Source organism: Tachyglossus aculeatus, chromosome 20 (assembly GCF_015852505.1).
Source record: "Tachyglossus aculeatus isolate mTacAcu1 chromosome 20, mTacAcu1.pri, whole genome shotgun sequence".
NCBI classification, from domain to species: domain Eukaryota; kingdom Metazoa; phylum Chordata; class Mammalia; order Monotremata; family Tachyglossidae; genus Tachyglossus; species Tachyglossus aculeatus.
The window spans coordinates 20,610,325-20,631,221 of record NC_052085.1 but is presented as its reverse complement, the minus strand read 5'-3'; the positions used below and the strand labels follow the sequence as shown (position 1 = coordinate 20,631,221).

General features: G+C 42.4%; 1 protein-coding gene and 1 non-coding gene across 6 annotated transcripts in view; one reads left to right on the top strand and one right to left on the bottom strand.

The window, feature by feature from the left end:
- The window catches only part of ELMOD1 (ELMO domain containing 1), a 50,881-nt gene extending 32,329 nt beyond the window's left edge, over nt 1–18,552 (top strand). For 4 of the 5 annotated variants that reach the window (XM_038762133.1, XM_038762130.1, XM_038762134.1 and 1 more), the window contains 6 exons: nt 3,768–3,901; nt 7,956–8,024; nt 8,636–8,659; nt 10,417–10,467; nt 11,840–11,973; nt 17,205–18,552. In XM_038762133.1, the coding sequence (XP_038618061.1) occupies nt 3,768–3,901; nt 7,956–8,024; nt 8,636–8,659; nt 10,417–10,467; nt 11,840–11,973; nt 17,205–17,377 (585 nt within the window). In that variant the 3' untranslated portion in view covers nt 17,378–18,552. The remainder of the gene's footprint in view (nt 1–3,767; nt 3,902–7,955; nt 8,025–8,635; nt 8,660–10,416; nt 10,468–11,839; nt 11,974–17,204) is intronic. The other variant, XM_038762131.1, reaches the window with a different exon arrangement.
- LOC119941663 lies at nt 14,868–15,006 on the bottom strand. Its single transcript, XR_005455253.1, has one exon. It is a non-coding gene; the product is annotated as a small nucleolar RNA SNORA7 (small nucleolar RNA).
- Nucleotides 18,553–20,897: the final 2,345 nt, after the last annotated feature.

Here is a 20,897-nt window from a genome sequence, read left to right as displayed (position 1 = left end):
TACTCAACTTTGAGTTTTAAAGCCCTAAAGGAGAGAAAAGCATCACTTCTAGGATCTGTCGACCAAAATATCCATAACAGCTCACCTCCAAAAATGCTCTCAGTCAATTAATGGCATTTATTGAGTGCTTACTGTGTATATTAAGTGCTTGGGAGAGTACAATATAAAAGAGCTGGTAGACACGTTCCCTGCCTTAGTAAGAATATGCCCATAGCAATCAATCAATAGTATTTAAGGGCTTTCTATGTGCAGAGCACTGTACTAAGAAGCACTTGGGTGAGTACGATAGAATTAGCAAACACTATCTCTGCCCCTAATGAGTCTAGAGGGGGAGAAAGGCATCAATATAAATAAATAATTACATACATATTTTAAAATTGTATATTCTATAACTGCCATATCCCCAAAGCACCAGGAATTCATGGCAGGGGCAAATAAATATGGCATTGTTGTTGCTTTAACTGTCTTAAATTTGCCTAATTGGAAAAAGCAATAGGGAGCAATAGGCTCATGAAAATTTATTCTGCAATCTTTGAATGTGCCTATCATAAAGGATGAACTTTAAGTGTGAAAATATGGAAGGGCCTGAAATTTGCACATTAGTCTTGTCAGCTAGTGATAAAATTCACTAGATGTATCATATCTAAACATATGTGTGAATGCACATATATAGCATATATATCATATATCATATCTATAACCCATTTAGATCACTAGAAGAAAGGCAATTCATGGATAATTGAAATCCATAGATAATTCAGAAACCTCATGTTAGTCAATCCTTTCCACCCAAAGCTTGTTCTGGCTAATGATGCATAAAATGGATTAGTTTGAATTCCAGCTTCTCTTGCACTGCTCTCCCCATCTTCAAAGCCGTCCTGAAATCACATCTCCCCCAGGAAGCCTTCCCTGACTAATCTTTCATTCCCCCACACTATTTCCCCACCCTACTCCTCCCCCATGGCAGATAGTAAGCGCTTAGTAAATGCCATTATTATTATTATCATTGCATAACTCATTTCATTTCCATCCCATTACCCCCCTGCCACTTCCACAGCACTTATGTACATAAGAAGCCACACAGCTTAGTGGAAAGAGCACAGGCCTGGAAGGATCTGGGTTCTAATCGCGGTTCTGCCATGTGTCTGCTGTGTGACCTTGAGCCAGTCACTTCAATTCTCTTTGTCTCTGTTCCTCATCTTCAAATGCCATCGAGTCGTTTCTGACCCAGAGCGACTCCATGGACCCACCCTCTTCAGAACGTCCCATCTTCTGTTATAAAGTTGATCTGGTCAGCATATCCATATGATTTTCTTGGTAAAGATATGGAAATGGTTTACCATCGCCTTCTTCCATGCAGTAAAAACTTGAGCCTCTGCCATTATCTTTGAACAACATTTCGATCATTTGATCATCTGCCCTTTACTCTTTCCCATGTCACCCTATATGGCGCTTAGTACAGTGCTCTGCACACAGTAAGCGCTCAATAAATACGATTGAATGAATATGGCATCATCAGTCTAGGCACGCTCTCCTGCCACAATTAGGAGTCAAATCATAGGAGAGCTGTCTCAGTTACCTCATCTGTAAAATAGGGATTAAATCCTATTCCCTCCTATTTAGACTGTGAGCCCCATGTGGAACAGGGACAATGTCCAACCTGATTAACTTGTAGCTATCCCAGTGCTTAGAACAGTGCTTGACACATATTAACCAGTAACAAGTACCACAGCATAAACCGTATATTCAGTTGATTCCCCCTAACTGTAATTATACCTTAATGCCCAGCTAATTTGCTAGATTATAAGATCCTTGAAGGCAGAGATCATGCTTAGAAGCTCTACTGAACTCTCCAAAGTGTTTAGTACAATGCTCTGCATAGAGAAAGTGCTCAGTAAATACCAGTGAATGATTTAGGATTCCCTGCATACTTCTGGTGGAAGTGCCGATCTACAGTGAAATGACCAAAAAAGCAAACACAACTAGTTCCTAAATTCCCTAATGATATTGTACTCTCCTAAGTGCTTAGTACAGTGGTTTGCCTACAGTAAGCCCTCAATAAATACAATTGAATGAATAATAAAAAATTTAGCTCTCACATAAAAGTAGAGCTTGTATCACACCATAAATTTGACACTTCATAGAAACTTAGCTCTCTGGCATCCTGCTAGTCATAGGTGGAGTTAAATGTAGGCTCCTGGTAGTCTGGGAACATGTCTATCAACTCTTCCAAGCGCTAAGCATGGTGCTCTGCAAAGAAGTGCTCAATAAATACCACTTAGTGACAGGTTCACGGATGCACTTCTCATGTGAACAAGAACTTTTGGGAATAAGTAGTAGCAACTGTTTGGACACGCAAACTGGATAGCTGCCTATGTAAATCCACAGCCAATATTTGAGGACCCACTGTGTGTTTGACATTAATAAAGCATTTTTTTCCACGATTCCGGATGCATATACCTATATACCTCTGTTTGATTCATAGCACTTAATACAATGCTCTGCAAACAGTAAGGGCTAAATGCAGACCACCGATTAATTGATTCACTACAGTATTCGGTTCATCAACTTATTGCAAACCATGGCGGTGATTTTATTTTTAACCCATTTAAGCAGCGAGCACATAAAGAGCTCTAAATGGATTTTTTTAAAAATTTCTTCATACTTTGCTTTTCTCTTGTGGTATTAGCCAAACTGGTCTTCAGTGGCTCATTGTTCCAGAAGAGTTGGAAAAGAGAAATGATAGACAAGACTCTTGTATGACAAAATGAGAGTGCTATTGCTTGATGATGTCTCAGTGATCGAATATTCAATAGTGTTTCTCTTCTGAGAGTATGACAACGGAGAGATACTTTCTATTTTGATGGTTATTGGGCACTGCGCTCGTCATCCCCAACAATCAGTTGTATTAATAATTATTGTAGTATTAATTAAGCGCTTACTATGTACCAAACACTGTAGTAGATACGAAATAAATCAGGTTGGACACAATCCCTGTTCCAGTTGGGCTCACAGTCTAGGAGGGAGGGAGAGCAGGAATTGAATCCCCATTTTACAGTTGAGGAAACTGAGGCACAAAAAAGTTAAGTGACTTGCCCAAGGTCACAAAAAAGAGAAGTGACAGAACCAGAATTAGAACTCAGGTCCTCTGAGTCCCAGGGTCATGCTCTTTCCACTAGGCCATACTACTTCTTGGAAGGTCCTTGGACAGAGTTGCCCAGTGGGTGGATAGAGTTGAAAGATAGTTTCCTGTGTCCGTATTTGAAATCTCGTTTTTAGCCTGATGAACTCATTTTAAAAAAATGCCTCTACTCACTATCATTTTGATAAATGGCCTCTACCATATTGCCAGAAAGATAAATTATTGTACTTTAGGCATATTAAAAGTTTTGGATTTTTGCCCAGAATATCTGTATTGATCTACAACCTTTTCTGAGTAATTATTTTCAGAAGTTGGGATTATGAATTCAAATCAGTCAGTTTTTCATTATTTTCATCATTTTAGAACCTCTAGTAAATAGTTCCATAAGAGGAAGAAACCAACTGAGCCAGACATATGGATCATCTGTGAATTTTAAATATCATGCTATCTCCCTTTGCCACAGATGATAGAGAATTAGTTGGACTGATAATTAGTACTTTCATTTGACCCTAATAAATCAGGTAAAAAGAAAATATGGGCCCAAAGATTTGCTTCAAGATGTTGCAAAGAAATACGTTCTCGTGTGCCCATATTAAGTAACAAATAACGTTTTTCTCATTTTCAGTTGTGGAAATTCTTGAAGCCCAACACTCCTTTGGAAGCTCGAATTTCTAAGCAGTGGTGTGAAATTGGTTTCCAAGGTGATGATCCTAAAACGGATTTTCGAGGGATGGGTCTACTGGGATTATATAACTTGGAGTAAGTATATGGAAGAATGCCGGTATATTAAAGTGAAAGGTTGCTATAGTGCTTGCCCTACGGAACAGCCTGGAATACAGTATTTTAAGTGTCCAAGTTCTCATATTGTTGAGTCAGAAAGACACTTTTAATCCTAAAGTGTGTTGTTTTGCGGAAATTGGCTTTGTACGCTAATTATCTCTGAGAAAACTGTTGTTGAAGAACTTTCGTTATTATGAAGGTTGCTTAGTGCACTGAGGAATTTTAATTCCCGTAAGTAGATGCAGGGAGGACAACTTTTCAGTGGAGAAATTGGGAAGGTTGACGCTCCCGGAGGGGGTGAGGCCCTAAGGGTCAGGAGAGGAAGGGAAGTAGGAAGGAGACAAGGAAGGAAGATGAGGTAAAAAGGGGAAGGAGAAGGTTGCCGTTCCTCCTCCTCCTGCTCCTCTCCTCTTCATTCTCCTTCCCCGCCTTTCTGATACTCACTGGTTTGGGCAGGGGTTCTTCTCTTTGAGCCCTATGTGGGGCAGGGTCTGGGTCTGACCTAATTATCTTATATAATAATAATAATAATGGCATTTATTAAGCGCTTACTATGTGCAAAGCACCGTTCTAAGCGCTGGGGAGGTTACAAGGTCATCAGGTTGTCCCACATGGGGCTCACAGTCTTCATCCCCATTTTACAGATGAGGGAACTGGGGCTCAGAGAAGTGAAGTGACTTGCCCAAAGTCACGCAGCTGACAATGGGCAGAGCCGGGATTCAAACCCATGACCTCTGACTCCAAAGCCCGGGCACTTTCCACTGAGCCACGCTGCTTCAATCTTATATCAATCACGCTGCTTATATCTACCCCAGTGCTTAGTCCAGTGCCTGACACATAGTAAGCACTTAACAAATACCACCATTCTCATTCTCGCGGAAGCTTTGTAAGGACTGTCCCATGCCTGCTTTTCCGCAGTACAATCCATCCAACCTTGGGCTCACCGGACTCAGGCAGGGGCCGGACCTTCATAGCCACAGGGGTGTGTGCCCCACTGGGCCACCCTAGTGCTGCGTGACCTTGGGCAAGTCATTTTACTTCCCTGTGTCTCAGTTACCTCATCTGCAAAATGAGGATTGAGACTGTGAGCCCCACATGGGATAGGGACCGTGTCCAACCCAATTTGCTTGTATCCACCCCAGCGCTTAGTACAGTACCTGGCACATACTAAGCACTTAAATACCAGAATTATTATTATTTTTATTGCCACTTCTGGGCCAGGATATGCGTCCCTCCTGCTCCCCCCACCCCACCCCTGCCCCGACCCTTAGTCAGACACACAACAACCCAGCTCCGGTTACTTGGCATCTTCTTTGATTCCGAGTGTCCAATTTCCCTCCTGTCGAGTTTTCATCAGTGGCCTCCAGGTGAAGTGTTTGGAACCAAAATTAGAATTGAATTCATAAAGCAGTCAAATGAGAGAGAGTGGATAAGTGACTGGAAAGAATTTGAAAAATCAAAAAAGTGAAACAGCCTCCACACCTGAGTGACTCCTGTTCCTCGCTGTCAGTTCCTGGCCTAATGTGAGAATCACCTCCAAGAGAAAATGTTTGGTGATGAAAGGGGAACCGTGCCCTCTTCCTCCCCTCTTACCCATGACTCCTGTTCCCTCAGGAGTCCAGGCCTGAGTCGGGTAAGAGGGGCGGGAAAATCTGATAATACTGCCGAACCCTAAATGATGATTTCCTGCAGCTTGCTAAATTTCAGGAAGACTTTCTTTGATTATATTCCACCAGTTTTTTTTTTTAATGGTGTTTGTTAAGTACTTACCATGTGCCAGGCACTGTTCTAAGTGCTGGGGTAAGCTATAAGCTATCCAGGTTGCACCCAGTCCATGCCCCACCTGGGCTCACAGTCTTAATCTCCATTTTACAGATGAGGAAACTGAGGCACAAAGAAGAGAAGTGACTTGCCCATGGTCACCCAGCAGACAAGTGATGGAGCTGGGATTAGAACCCAGGTCCTTCTTACTTCCAGGCCCGTGCTGTATCCACTAGGCCATGCCACTTCTCTTTCTTTGATCTTATTTCACCAATTAAAAGTATTGTTTTAGGGGCCACCCGTGGGCCGCTTCCTCTAATTGGTTTCTCCAGAGATAATCTGATTGGCGAGCACACTGACACAGAAAACTTGCGGGGGCTTGGGGAAATCTCTGTTCATTAAGTCATGGAACTACAGTGGCTCCATGGACGTTTCTGGCAGCCAAAATGTGTCTCTGCATCCTTTTCTGCCGTGACAGAGCAAAGCAAACCACCAGTCACCTTTTGTGGCCCACCCACTTTGTATATGCAGAGCACAGTCACTGTGGTTAATAGTTAAGCACTTTGGATGTGCCAGGCACTGATCGGAAAAAGCTGGAGTGGATACAAAATTATCAGATTAGAGACACTCCCTGTCCCTCGTGGGCCTCCCAGTCTGTGAAGGAGGTAGAAAAGATATTCGATTCTAATTTTACAGATGAGAAAACTGAGGCACAGAAAATTGAAGTGACTTTCCAGCCTCCCCACAGCAGGCAAGTGGCGGAACTGGGATTAGGACCCACATCCAATGAATCCCAGGCCCATGCTCTTTCCACTAGGCTACTCTGCTTGCCACCATACTTTACTAGATTCTGCTGGAAATTATAAAAGAAACAAAACTGAAAACACTTGAAGTGAATTCAATTCTGATACTAATGCATCATTCCCTGAACCCAGAATGGTCCCAAATAATCTCTCAGCCCAAATGGCTAATTAAATACTAAAGTCACTTCTCCTCCAGGAAAGCTTTCCTGACTAATCTCCCATCTCGCCACTTCATTTCCCTCCTTACTATTTCACCTACACATCTGAGTCCATAGGCCCTGACAACCCCACCCTGTCCTCCCAGCATTTATGTACATGTCTTTCTATTCTGTTGCTTCCCACACGAGTAATTTATTTTAATACCTATTCCCCTGACGTGGTCAGTTCCCCGAGAGCTAGGGTCATGTCTACTAATTCCTTTGTGCTCTCCTGACCACTTAATACAGTGTTCTCTATGGCCAGAAGGTTCTCAGTAAATAGGATTGGGTGACTGAAATCTTAGCTGAGTGACTGAGAGAAGCAGTGTGACTCAGTGGACAGAGCTCGGGGCCTGAGAGTGAAATGATTCTAATTTGGCTCCGTAACATCAATTAATCAACAGAATTTATTTAGTACTTGCTGGGTGCAGACTAACAATAATAATAATAATAATTTTGGTATTTATTAAGCACTTACTATGTGCAAAGCACTGTTCTAAGCGCTGGGGAGGATACAAGCTGATCAGGTTGTCCCATATGGGGCTCACAATCTTAATCCCCATTTTACAGATGAGGTAACAGACACAGAGAAGTTAAGTGACTTGCCCAAAGTCACACAGCTGACAAGCGGCGGAGCTGGGATTTGAACCCATGACCTCTGACTCCCAAGCCCATGCTCTTTCCACTGAGCCACGCTGCTTCTCAAATAATAATGGCATTTGTTAAGCACTTACTATGTGCCAAGCACTGTTAAGGTAATCAGGTTGTCCCACGTGGGGCTCACAGTCTTAACCCCCATTTTACAGATGAGGTCACTGAGGCCCAGAGAAGTTAAGTGACTTGCCCAAAGTCACACAGCTGACAAGTGGCAGAGCCGGGATTAGAACCCATGACCTCTGACTCCCAAGCCCATTCTCTTTCCACTGAGCCACGCTGCTTCTCTAGTCTTCTCTAAGACTACAGACTACTGTACTGAGAGCTTGGGAGAGTACAATATAACAGTACAATATAACAGACCATGGGCAAATGTAATAGATATGTTCCCATGTCTGCTGTGTGACCTTGGGTAAGTCATTTCTCTGGACCTCAGTCCCTTCATCTTTAAAATGGGGATTAAGACTGGGGGCCCAATGTGGGACATGGACTGTGTCCAACCTGATTAGCTCATAGCTATCCCAAGGCTTAGTACAGAGTCTGACACGTAATAAGCCTTAACAAATACCAGAAAAAAAAATGGAAATGGCCTCAACATCAAAGACTTTTCAATTACAGGTATTTTGCGGAGCGGGATTCCGCAGCAGCCCAGCAAGTCCTCTCTGATTCTCTTCATCCAAGATACAGGTAACTTTGAAACTGAAAACATCTACACGCTTGTATGTACCATTTAGCTATCCAAATGACTTGGAATTCACGTCACCACATTGGTGACATCTACACGCTCATATGTACCATTTAGCTATCTAAAATTATCCTGCCGGATCGTCTACGATGTCTTTCAGTTGAAATCTGCAAAGCCCCGAGAGGAGTCTAGCTTACAGACCAGAGGGGGAGTCTGACATTAATATAAATAAATAAATGCCAGACATGGACATAAGTACCATGCGGCTGAGGGTAGGGTGAATACTGAGTGCCCAAAGGGCACAGATCTAAGTGTACCCACTATTTCTGATTTGTCCAAAGTCGGTTTTTGGAATGAGAAGTGGGGTTTATGTGATGTGCAGGGAGAGGTCTGTCCTAAATCAAGACGATGTCTCAGAAGATGAATTTAGGAGGAGAGAAAAACGAGATCTAAAGAAAGTAGCCTGGCATAGGGAACGGGGTGGATGAATAGAGGGAGAGGAGAGGACTCTCTCTTGCAGTTTATTTTGTTTTAATCCATTTTTCTAATTTTTTAAGTTATATGCAGTTTCATTTACCTTTGTTTAATCCTCTTTTTGTCTTTTACATTGAAGGGAGGTCACTAAGCAGGAGATGAGGTACTTCTACTTTGCTTTATTTTCTTTTTATTGATATTTCCAACATTTTACTTGCAGTAACGGTGGAAACCATAAAAAAAAAGATCATGAAACACCTTCAGCGAAGCAAATGTGCTCCTATTTCTTACTCATTCTTTTGTTAGGATCAGGCTTCATTTCAGTCACAGGAAAACGGGTTTGTGGCATGAAGTATGAGAGAAAGGTGCAGGTTTCTTTGCAGGGCTCTGATTCAGAGTTGGGAGATATCTTTTTCAAGCTCATCTAAATGATCCTCTCTCCTTCTGCACCTGGCCCTCTTTCTATGTGGTACTCTAGAGTTAGTTATTAGCCTCTGATGGGCCAGAAATGTGTCTACCAACTCCGTGGTATTGTACCTGCCCAAGCGCTTAGTACAGTGCCCTGCACACAGTAAGCACTCAATAAATACCATTGATTGAATTCAGGCAGGCCTGAACTTCCCCGAGAATTCCTCAAACATGATGATAATTTTATCTACTGCACTCCCCCAGAGTGGTAATTTGCAGCCAAATATTTGTGGCTGTCAGTAAGATGACGGGTGACTGGTTCCTTTATAAGACACTCCATGGTTTTACCTCCACAGAACTTTATGATTTGCCTGAGTGCTTGACAACAATCATGTTTGTTAAACAAAACATTCATTTATACTCTTCTCCCCTAAATGTAGGTATCTCTCCTGTTAATAAGTACTACTTATTGAGTTCCTTGCAGTGTACCAAACACTTGGGAGAATCCAAATAAAGTAAATGGCAGGGATTCCCTTAAGGAATCTTCCATTCTTCCAAACTCCAAAGCTTCACATCAGTCAGTCAGTCGTATTTATTGAGCACTTACTGTGTGCAGAGCGCTGTGCTAAACATTTAGTTTTATTATTTGTTATTGTTTTAAATAAAACATTTATTTTTAGTACAGTATAAAAATTAAGAGACACATTCCCTTTCCACAGTGAGCTTAGAGTCTAGAGGGGGGAGATAGACATTAATATAAATAAATTACAGGTATTTACATTAGTACTGTGGGGCTGGGATATCCCTCTAGACCGTAAACTCACTGTGGGCAGGGAATGGATCGACCAACTCTGTTCTATTACACTTTCCAAAGTGCTTAGTACAATGCTCTGCATGCAGTAAGCATTCAATAAATGCCATTTATTGATTAATCCCTTGACCCAAAAAATTCTCCAGTTCCTATCGCTTCTGACATCACAGAGATCTCAACAGCTCTGAAGGAGGGTGGGTGGGATTATCAGGCAATCAACAGTATTCGTTGAGTGCTTACTGTGTGCAGAACATAGTACCTAGCACTTGGGAGAATGCAATACGACAGAGTTGATAGACATGATCCCTGCCCATGTGGAGTTTACAGTCTATGGAGGGAATACTGGGAAAGAGAGATAGGAGATAGAGGAGGCTGGAATATTCATATCACCTTCCCTTAGCCACTTCTGCCTCAAATCAGCTGATTTCAGGACTGCAGGAGTCCTCTTCAGATTCTCTTGCAGTTCTGATCTCCAACCTTGAGAAGCACTAACCTAAGGGGATGTTTGTTCAGCACTTAGCATTTAGAGCAATAAAAAAGCCTGTCAGGATTAGAACTTGGCAGAGTTACCACCTCCAGGAGAGTGAAATATAAGTGTCCGGAAACCGATTAACCAAAATTGCCTCAAGTAGTTAACATTAATTACCTTCATCTGGCAAGAGGACATGTATCAATAAGAAATCTGAATTTTATTTTGCCAGCAAAGTCACCAAAGCAGAGTGGGAAAAGAAAAGATTTGATAAAGCAATCGGGTATGTATGTGATTTGTTTGTGCAAAATTCATTTCAAGGCATTCAGATAGAACATATTTCTCTGTTTTATGATTCTTGTTGGCATTATTCCTCGGGACTTTATCCTGCTCTTGCTAGTGATAGAGGAGTGGGTTTTGTATATGAGAGGCTATATCTGGAGATCTGATTGTTTTTAATGACCTCTCCTATAAAACACATGGTCGTTTCACCTTGATTGTCAGAAAAGAAAGCAGTTAGGATTTATTAAAACAGTTGGATGGCTCAGAGTTTTTCTTGATTGGGAATTTGTTAAACACTCACTATGTGCCAGGTGCTTTACTAAGTGCTGAGATACGTTCAAGTTAAACAGATTGGACACAGGCCTGTCCCACATAGCGTTCACAGTCTTAATTCCCATTTTACAGATGAGGTAACTCAGGCCCAGAGAAGTAAAGTGATTTGCCCAAGGTCACCCAGCAGACAAATGGCAGAATTAGGATTAGAACCCAGGTCCTTCTGACTTTCAGGCCCACACTTTATCCACTAGGCCACTCTACTTCTCTGTGGGTTGAGTACATTGAGTTGGGAGAAGCCCACAGCCCAGATAAATTCCACTTCCATAGCAGAAGGTCTCTGAACGAGCAGATTCTACATTCGTTCATTCATTCATCTTTATTAAGCACTTACTGTGTGCTGAGCACTGTACTAAGTGCTTTGGAAAGTACGACAGCAGTGACATTCCCTGTCCACAAGGAGTTTTTAATCTAGAGGAAGCTTACAGTCTACATTCCAGGCCAGGAATTGTAAGGTAAAAAAGTCTGGATCATTTTTCAACATGGAAAGAGAAAACAAAAAGGAGCTAAAAAGGAGTAGCTGTGGGTGAGAGGAGAGTGGAATCGGACCACACGTGGCTCAGTGGAAAGAGCCCGGGCTTTGGAGTCAGAGGTCGTGGGTTCAAATCCCAGCTCTGCCAATTGTCGGCTGTGTGACTTTGGGCAAGTCACTTCACTTCTCTGTGCCTCAGTGACCTCATCTGTAAAATGGGGATTAAGACTGTGAGCCCCCTGTGAGGCAACCTGATCACCTTGTAACCTCCCCAGCCCTTAGAATAGTGCTTTGCTCATAGTAAGAGCTTAATAATGCCATTGTTGTTATTATTATTATCATCAGACCTCGAACTATTTGAAATAAACCGTTTAAGTTTTCATTTGGGGAGCAGGGGAAAGCCAACAGTGATTTCAATCCACTGAGAATTGAGCTGCCTTGGCAAGGCTTATTTTGAGCCCACAACTTTCAGCGGTTGCCAACTGTTTTAGCAGGTTGCCGTTTCTAAAGGTTACCTAGGCCCCTGCTTTCCAACTGACATAAATCTTGTCAATTTCCCTTTTTGCAGGTATTCTTTTGCCATAGTGGGCATTAACATAACTGACCTTACTTATAACTTGCTGGTAAGCGGAGCCTTGAAGACTCATTTCTACAACGTTGCCCCTGAAGCCCCAACATTGTCCCATTTTCAGCAAACCTTCTGTAAGTTTTTTTTAATGTCTATAGTGCTTATTGGTGTAAGTTTGATGTGGTTTGGCCCTTGTTTTTTAAAAAAAGGTTTTCACCTTGCGGAACCCATAAGGGTTGCAGTGCTATGGGCCAGGATTGGTTGTGTTTGAATAAATGAGGTAATATTCCTTCCAGTCTTGGAAATGCTAAGAGTGGCTTGATTATTTCCAACTAATGATAATTGTGGAATTTGTTAAGCGCTTACTACATGCCAGTGCAAGGTACAAGAAGGTCAAGTCCTAGCTCACAGTCTCACAGGCTTACAGTCAAAGCAAGAGGGAGAACTGGGATTTAATTCTCGTATTACCGTTGAGGGACGGAGGCAAAGAGAAGTTAAGTGAGTTGCCCAAGGCTATAAACAGCAAGGAACTGGCAGAGCCAAGATTAGAACCCAGATCCCCTGATTCCTAGGCCCCTGGTCTTTCAACTAATCCATGATGCTTCTCTCTGTTCAGTCAGAATGTTTTTTACTGTCTCCGGGTGAGAACTTTGTTAGGGAATTATGGGCTTGTTTGTCTGACAGGAAAAGCCTTTTTGGATAGGGAGTACTGAGGTGTTGACAGGGCTGGATTGAAGCACCTATCACCTTGGGGATATTAGATTTGGGGGGGACCCCATCATATGACGGCAAATACAATGGGATGATGTCATGCCACCATGCTGCCCATCCCATCATTGGGTCACACACCTGTCCTTCGTCCTCCCTCCCCCTCCTGACTCTTTGCCCCACAGTTCTTTAATAATGAAAGTGTTCGTTAAGCGCTTGCAATGAGTCAAGCCCTCTTCTAAGCGCTGGAATCATCAGATCTTCAGGTTGGACACGGTCCCTGCCTCACATGGGGCTCACGATCTTAATCCCCATTTTCCAGATGCGGTAACTGAGGCCCGGAGAAGTGAAATGACTCACCCAACATCACACAGCAGACAAGTGGCAGAGGCAGGATTAGAATCCATGTCCTTCTGACTCCTGTGCTCTTAACCACTAGGCCAGGCTGCTTCTTCTGAGATAGGATAGGAGACCCAGTCCAGCCCAGCCCCTTCCACCACTGCGGATCTCCTAGTGCGTAGCCATTCCTCCAGTGCCCCAGGGCCAGGCGCCTGGATCCCATCCCCTGTCCTTGTCCTGAGCTCTATCATTGGCCAGTTTTCAAAATGAAGATTGCCCGTGCTCTGTTGGTGGGACATTGCACTAGATGACCTCGGTAAAAAGAGTTGACAGCCATCCACAAATTCACGGGCTGTCGGAACAACAGCCAAAGATGGGATGTGACCACTTGGGGAACTGTTTCCACTGGGTGTAAATTCATTTACTCATTCATTCAATTGTATTTATTGAGCACTTACTATGTTCAAAGCACTGTACTAAGCACTTGGGAGAGGGCAGTATAGCAGTAAACAGACACATTCCCTACCCACGGTGAGCTTGGGAGGCATCACCCTGGGGTAGTGCCAGAGGGAGTCACCTTTGATCTACCCCACAGCCCGGTGGCTGCCCTCATTGGAGCTCGCTCTCTTCCCGGCTGCGCAGGGTGCTCCTTGTTGCCGGGGCAACTGTGGTTGCCAGGACAACGGTGGACCGATTACTCTCTTTCTCAGAAAGAAGAGGGAGGGCCCTAGCCCCCTAACTCTACCAGCCCACCCTGGCCATCAGCAGCAGCAGCAGCAGCAGGGGAGAAGTGTGTAAACACCCTGACATCACAGCTAGATGCTCACTCAGAGGAGAGAGTTTCACCACTAAGACAACTGAACTTCAGGAGAGGAACAAGAAAAAGGAGAGGGGTGGACAAATAGTTCATTGAGTGAGCTTATTATATGCATCATTTGGGAGAGCGTAATAGAGGAGAGACAGTTGCAAATTCCCTCAACTTTTTGTTCCTTCTCCCCTCATTTCCTCCTCCTTTGTTTTTTCTCCTCTTTTTCCCCCCTCTTCCTCTACTTATTGTTAGACTTAATTCCTCATATAGTAGTCACTCTCCTGTTTCAGGGTTGCAAAAATTATGCCAAAAGTGAGGCATTTATGTGAATCAAAAAGGCAATATAGTACAAAAGCTGCACTAAAACTTAAACTCCAATTAGAGCCTAAATAAATCTACATTAAAAACATAGGAAGATTAGGAGGAAAAAAAGAGTGGAACAGCTTTAGGAAAAGACGATACATGCGTGAAAATAGAAGAAAATTGAATTCCTCATTTATTAAAGTGATTTATCATGCCACCTGTTTCTCACTGTTAGTAAGCACAAGTTCATTGTTTGGCCATAAGGAATCTTGCATAATTACAAAGGGAGATGGGAAATATGTTCACAATGACAACCTCCTCTTTTCTGTCCTCTTCCTTCCCCAATAACAGTTGGACAGTGGCCTAAACTACATCAGGGCAAAATTCAACATGTCTTTTGGGTGAAAGAACAAGTTTAAAAAGTGCCTGTAATTTGGGATTTGCCGGGAAGGAGGGAGAAGAGGGGAATAAAGAGATCAAATCAAAAGGAATGGTATTCTGAACAAAATGGAAAATCTATTTCTGAGGGTGGAGTACAGAGGAGTTTATGGGTTTTCAGTTTCCAATTCTAAAATCTAGGGGTCAGGGGGTTGTTGGTTTCTCTGAATGTGTATACTTAAGTGCCATATATGCCAGGCACTGGGGTCTTGTCTGTCTTATGCTGTTGAGTCGTCTCCTACCCATAGCGACTCCGTGGTCACATCTCTCCCAGAATGTCCCACCTCCATCTGCAATCGTTCTGGTAGTGGATCCCAAGAGTTTTCTTGGTAAAAATAAGTGGTTTACCATTCGCTTCTTCCACGCAGTAATCTTGAGTATCCGCCCTCGACTCTCTCCAATGCCATTGCAGCCCAGCACAAGTGAGTTTTGACTTGTAGCAGATTGCCTTCCACTTGCTAGCCACTGAACAAGCTAGGAATTGAGTGGGTAGGCCTCTGCTTGACTCTCCCTCCCTTATCCGAGACTGGTAGAGGACTGGAAACTCTCCAGTTGTGACCCTGAGGAGGGAAGCACTGGAGTAGATGCAGGCGAATCAAGCTGGACACGGTCCCTGTCCTAAACGGGGCTGACATTTCTAAGTAGGATAAGGTAATCCCCCTTTTACAGTTAAAGTAACTGAGGCACAGAGAAGTTAATTGACTTGCCCAAGATCGTGCAGCAGTCTAGTGGCAAATCTGAGATTAGAACCCAGTTCATCTGGCTCCCAGAACAGTGCTCTTTTCCGATCAATCATACTTATTGAGTGCTTACTGTGTGTGTGCACAACACTGTAGTAAGCACTTGGGACAGTACAATATAACAGAGGTGATGATAATGATGATGGTGGTATTTGTTAAGCACTTACTGTGTGCCAAGCACTGTTGTAAAATGGTAGACATGTTCCCTGCACAAAACAAGTTTAAAGTCAATAACATCTGGCTCCCAGACCTGTGCTCTTTTCCAATCAATCATACTTATTGAGTGCTTACTGTGTGCGCAACATGTAGTAAGCACTTGGGACAGTACAATATAACAGAGCTGCTGCTGCTGATGGTATTAGTTAAGCACTTACTATGTGCCAAGCACTGTTGTAAGATGGTAGACGTGTTCCCTGCACAAAACAAGTTTAAAGTCAATAAGGCTGTAGAGGATTTTCTAGTCCATCTGGTTGCTTTGGGAATGTTTGTGTCAAGCTGCAGAAAGCAGCGTGGCCAAGTGAAAAGAGCAAAGTCAGAGGAACTGGGTTCTAATTCCAGGTCTGCCACTTAATAAATGCCATCATTATTATTATTATTATCATTTATTAAGCACTTATTATGTGCCCGGCACCGTTCAAATCCCAGCTCCGCCCCTTGTCAGCTGTGTGACTTAGGGCAAGTCCCTTTACTTCTCTGAGCCTCAGTGACCTCATCTTTCTAATGGGGATGAAGACTGTGAGCCCCCCCGTGGGACAACCTGATCAATCATATTTATTGAGCGCTTACTGTATGCAGAGCACTGTACTAAGCGCTTGGGAAGTACAAGTCGGCAACACATAGAGACAGTCCCTACCCAACAGCAGGCTTCCTGATCACCTTGTAACCTCCCTAGCACTTAGAACAGTGCTTTGCACATTGTAAGTGCTTAATAAATGCCATTATTATTATTATTATTATCTGCTGTGTGATCTTGGGCAAGTCATTTCACTTCTCTGGACCTCTGTTCCCTCATCTGTGAAATGGGGATTAAGTCTGTAAACCTCATGTGGAACATGGACTGTGTCCTACCTGACTGGCTTGTCTCTACCCCAGGTTTAGGACGGTGCCTGGGACATAGTAAGCACCTAAAACATATCATTAAAAAAATATATGGCTGATTAACCACAGCCTCTTTTTTAAAAAACAAATGGTGTTTGCTAAGGGTTTACTACGTGTCAAGCGCAGTTTTAAGCACTGGGGTAGTTACAAGCACTGGGAGGAGGATTTAATCCCCGTTCTACAGATGAGGTAACTGAGGTATCCACCCCAGCACTTGGCCAACAGTAAGCACTTAACAAATATCATTATCATTAGCAAGATAGTAACAGTTTTTACCATTTGCGTATGAATTGCAACTGTATAAATAAAATATGGAACAAAATGAAGAAGTTCTTACATCAGGTATTTTTAATTGTCCTTTTGAGAGCTTTTTAGAATTAGCTAATCCTTTTACAGATACCCTTTTTAAGCCACAAGGGTAATTGATTCAGAACAAATGATGGATAATGATGGATTCTTATTAGCAATTATGCAACTCAGTGGCTGTCAATGTGCTTCATTTTTTTATTGCCTTTAAATGGCTTGTCCAAATGTGTTGGTTTCATTTGTCCAAGTGTAATTTAACAGTTCCCTCAAGTAAATGTCGAGAGAGAAAAGGCTGAGTGGGATGATTTGGAACCATCAGGCCATTATGTTCATTTTAAAATAGGGGAAGCTTTTGTGGTGTTTGTAGACGCCTACTGCCCAGTAATTCTGGTCTTTTCAACACTGCTCCTAATGTAATCCAGATGTAGAAATGATCAAATTGGTGTGTCCATCTGGTAAAATGAAAATTGGAATAACGGGGCTAGTTTTCACATTAGTGAAACAATAATATACGGTCATTAGACTTTTTTCCCTTTCGGCACGTGGGGAGATTTTAAAATCAGATGAATGGAAATAGATGATTTCTGGGACTTTATCACAATGTTTCTCATATCATCCTTGACAGGCTATCTGATGCATGAGTTTCATAAATTTTGGATCGAGGAGGATCCCTTGGACATAATGGAGTTCAATCGTGTGCGGGAGAAATTCCACAAGCGGATCTTAAAACAGCTCCAAAGTCCAGACATGGCACTGTGCCCCCACTTTGCTGCCTCAGAAGGTTTAATCAACATGTAATGCCCGATTTTCACTTTGCCGGGAAATACTTGGATCACTGCCCTTCCGTTGTGTTAGATCCCCGCTTAGGTCATGACTCCCACATTGAATGAACGCAGCGATCGTATGCATGCTTTCTCGTGCTGTTTCTCCACCTATCTTGTCATAAGCACCAGATCCCCAAATCCTACTGTTTCCAGGGGACCATGGCATTATGCAGTGTTACATCCTGAACTGACGCCAGGTACGAAGAGAGTTTTCTATTTTTTTAAATATTTCTCCCCTCATAAATCAACATTGAAGAACTGTATTTCTCTAGCTGCATTTTGTATATGTGAAATAATCAGCTGAATCTTGTACTGTGAAAGCCTTTTAACTTATTGATACGTTGGCATTTCAAGCCAAGTCAAAGCTCAGAGCTCATTGCCATGAAGTATGTACCTTTAGTATACTACAGGCCACCACATGATAAGCCAAACTGTTCCCCTCGCAAGCATATAGTTGCGCTTCATGAAAATGTAATGAAACTTACGAGATACAAACTTCCGTAGAGATGTCTGATTCCAATAAGGCAGAATTGCACTGGACTTCCATCATCTCTGTCAGTTTCATGGTCTTGTGACTATCAAATGATTTTTCCTTCCATTATAGCATTCACAGTGATGGAATACTTAAAAAGAAATATCCTTTTTCCAGAGGTTATGAAGATTTGATCGCTTTATTGCCCAAGAGACAGCTCAGGCCTGATCGAAGCTGGCTCTGCTGGTTGAATTGGGCCAGTTTAAAGTGTGAACAGTTTATCTAATCAGCAGGTGGCATGAATTAACAATTTGCATGGAAATGAGCTACCGGGAAGAAGTAAAAAGTCGTGCCTTCCGTTGGCACTTCTTGGCAATTGCAATTCAGTTTTCACTCACAACAAAGAGAAAATTGCTCTAAAGACTTTGGAAAAAGATCCATATATTCCAAAACTGCTATTAAAAAAAATAGGATCCAATTTTTAAAAAAATATGTTTGGAATTATGACTGGGTAGTCTGTTGAACTGTTGAACCATGGCATTTCACACCCATGGTATTTTTTTAATCTTCTATCAATTTTAGTATCATTCGAGGTTTATGTAATCACGTACATTCTAAGATGAATTTTGAGTATTGCCCAATTTATTGTCAATTATCCAATAAATTATCACTCTAAAGGGCAGTGTAATGGATTTTATTTCTGACATCTATCCTTTGGGTGCCTATGAATGCTGGTGTGTCTGTGTTTAGAAATTGTCATGTCAAATGAATGTTAGTGCTAGTTAGAAATTAGGTCATGACCGAATAAATACAATTGTGTTAAGGTAGCTCTTTTTATTTTAAGAATGATTAAGCCCAGGTTGCATTTTGAAGCAGGAAAACCAGGAGAGGAGCTCTTCGTTCATTGCTAAAGCAGTTCTCCTTTTCTAGCATTATGCAAGCAGCAGGTTTCACACCATGTTGGACCTAAACTGATACTTTCTGAGCATCTGCTATGTGGATTCAGCTGACAGAGGGAATAAAGGGATTTTACATAGAGATAATGCCATCCTTGACCCCGAACTGTTCAAAGACTATAACCTGGAATTTTGATAGGAAAATTTGCCTTTCCCAGTTCCTGCAGCCCAGCCCCTGACGGCTGAAGTTAATTTTCTTCTAGACCAAGGTAAGGTCGGAGTATAAACCAAGAACTCCCAGTTCCTGTTTGTAGCTGTGGCTACTGAAATATCCTGTAATCAGGGTAAGAGATTAGAAGAAGGAATTTTCTTGGTTTGTTCTCTCCCATTCACCAGCTCCCACTCACTCCTCAATCAGTCAGTCAATCAGTGGTGTTTGAGTGCTTACCGGGAACAGAGCACTGTACCAAGTTCTTGGGAAAGTACGATGCAACAGAGTTGGTAGACGTGATCCCTGCCCACAAGGAGCTTACAGTCTACAGGGGGAGATGGACATTAAAATAAATTACAGTGGGGAAATAGTAGAAGATAAAGGAAACTAGTAGCTCCATCAATCAATCATAATTTCGTTATCCGGTTGCAGCAGAGTTTTTCATTCATTCATTCAGTCGTATTTATTGAGCACTCACTGTGTGCAGAGCACTGTACTAAGTGCTTGGGAAGTACAAGTTGGCAACATATAGAGACGGTCCCTACCCAACAGTGGGCTCACAGTCTAGAAGGGGGAGACAGACAACAAAACATATTAATAAAATAAATAGAATAAATATGTACAAATAAAATAGAGTAATAAATACATACAAACATATATACAGGTGACATATTTTTGTGACATATTTGTTTTCTTTTCAAAAGAACAGAGTGGGAGAGGGTGCACTTCCTGAATAACACATGCCTTAGTGTAAAGATAATCAGAAGACCTGGACTCGAATCCCAGCTCTGCCACCTGTCTGCTGTGTGACCTTGGGCAAGCCACTTCACTTCTCTGTGCCTCAGTTAGGTCATCTGTAAAATGGAGATTAAGACTGTGAGCCCCAGGTGGGGCAGGGACTGTGTCCAACCTGATTACTTTGCATCTACCCCAACGCTTAGACCAGTGCTTGGCACATAGAAAGCACTTAAATACCACTATTATTACAATTATTATTTTGTGCAGATCACTGTCCTATCCTGTTACATTGTATTCTCCCAAGCATTTAGTGCATAGTAAGCACACAGTATGCGCTCAATAAATATGATTGAAGGGTTGAAAAAGTACAATAGAGTAGTCGTGATGCCTGCCTTCCAAGTGCTTATAATCTAGTTTGGGAAAGAGACAGTATAATATATTACAGATTGGAAGTAATAGAGTAGGTAAAATATGGACATAGGTGAACAGGGGGCTTGAAAGCTTAGTTGGCACAGAAGTGGTGGTGTGGGAGTTGGTGGATATAAGGTGAGTAGAAATTAATCATGAAAGTGATGTCATTTCAGGAACCTTGAAATATGGGGAGACATGTGGTCTGCCAGCATGAAAGTGGAGGGAGATCTAGGACATGAACAAGAGTTCAGCAGCTAGAGAGAGATGAGAAGGAAGGCTTAGTGATATGTTAATTTGAGATGGACAAATTGAATGAGCCAGAAGAATAGTGGGAGAAGAGATGGGCTACCCTTATAGAATGCCTCAGGACCAATTGGCAGGAGTTTCTGCTTGATGCGGAGTGGGAAGGGGAACAATTGGAGGTGTTTGAAGAGTGGGGAAATCAATCGATGGTATTTATTAAATGCTTACAAAGAGCACGGGCTTTGGAGTCAAAGGTCATGGGTTCAAATCCCAGCTCTGCCAATTGTCAGTTGTGTGACTTTGGGCAAGACACTTCACTTCTCCGTACCTCGGTTACCTCATCTGTAAAATGAGGATTGACTGTGAGCCCCCCATGGGACAACCTGATCACCTTGTAAACTCCCCAGCACTTAGAACAGTGCTTTGCACATAGTAAGTGCTTAATAAATGTCATCATTATTATTACTATTGAGTGCTTACTGTGTGCAGAGCACTGTACTAAGCACTTGGAAAGTACAATTAG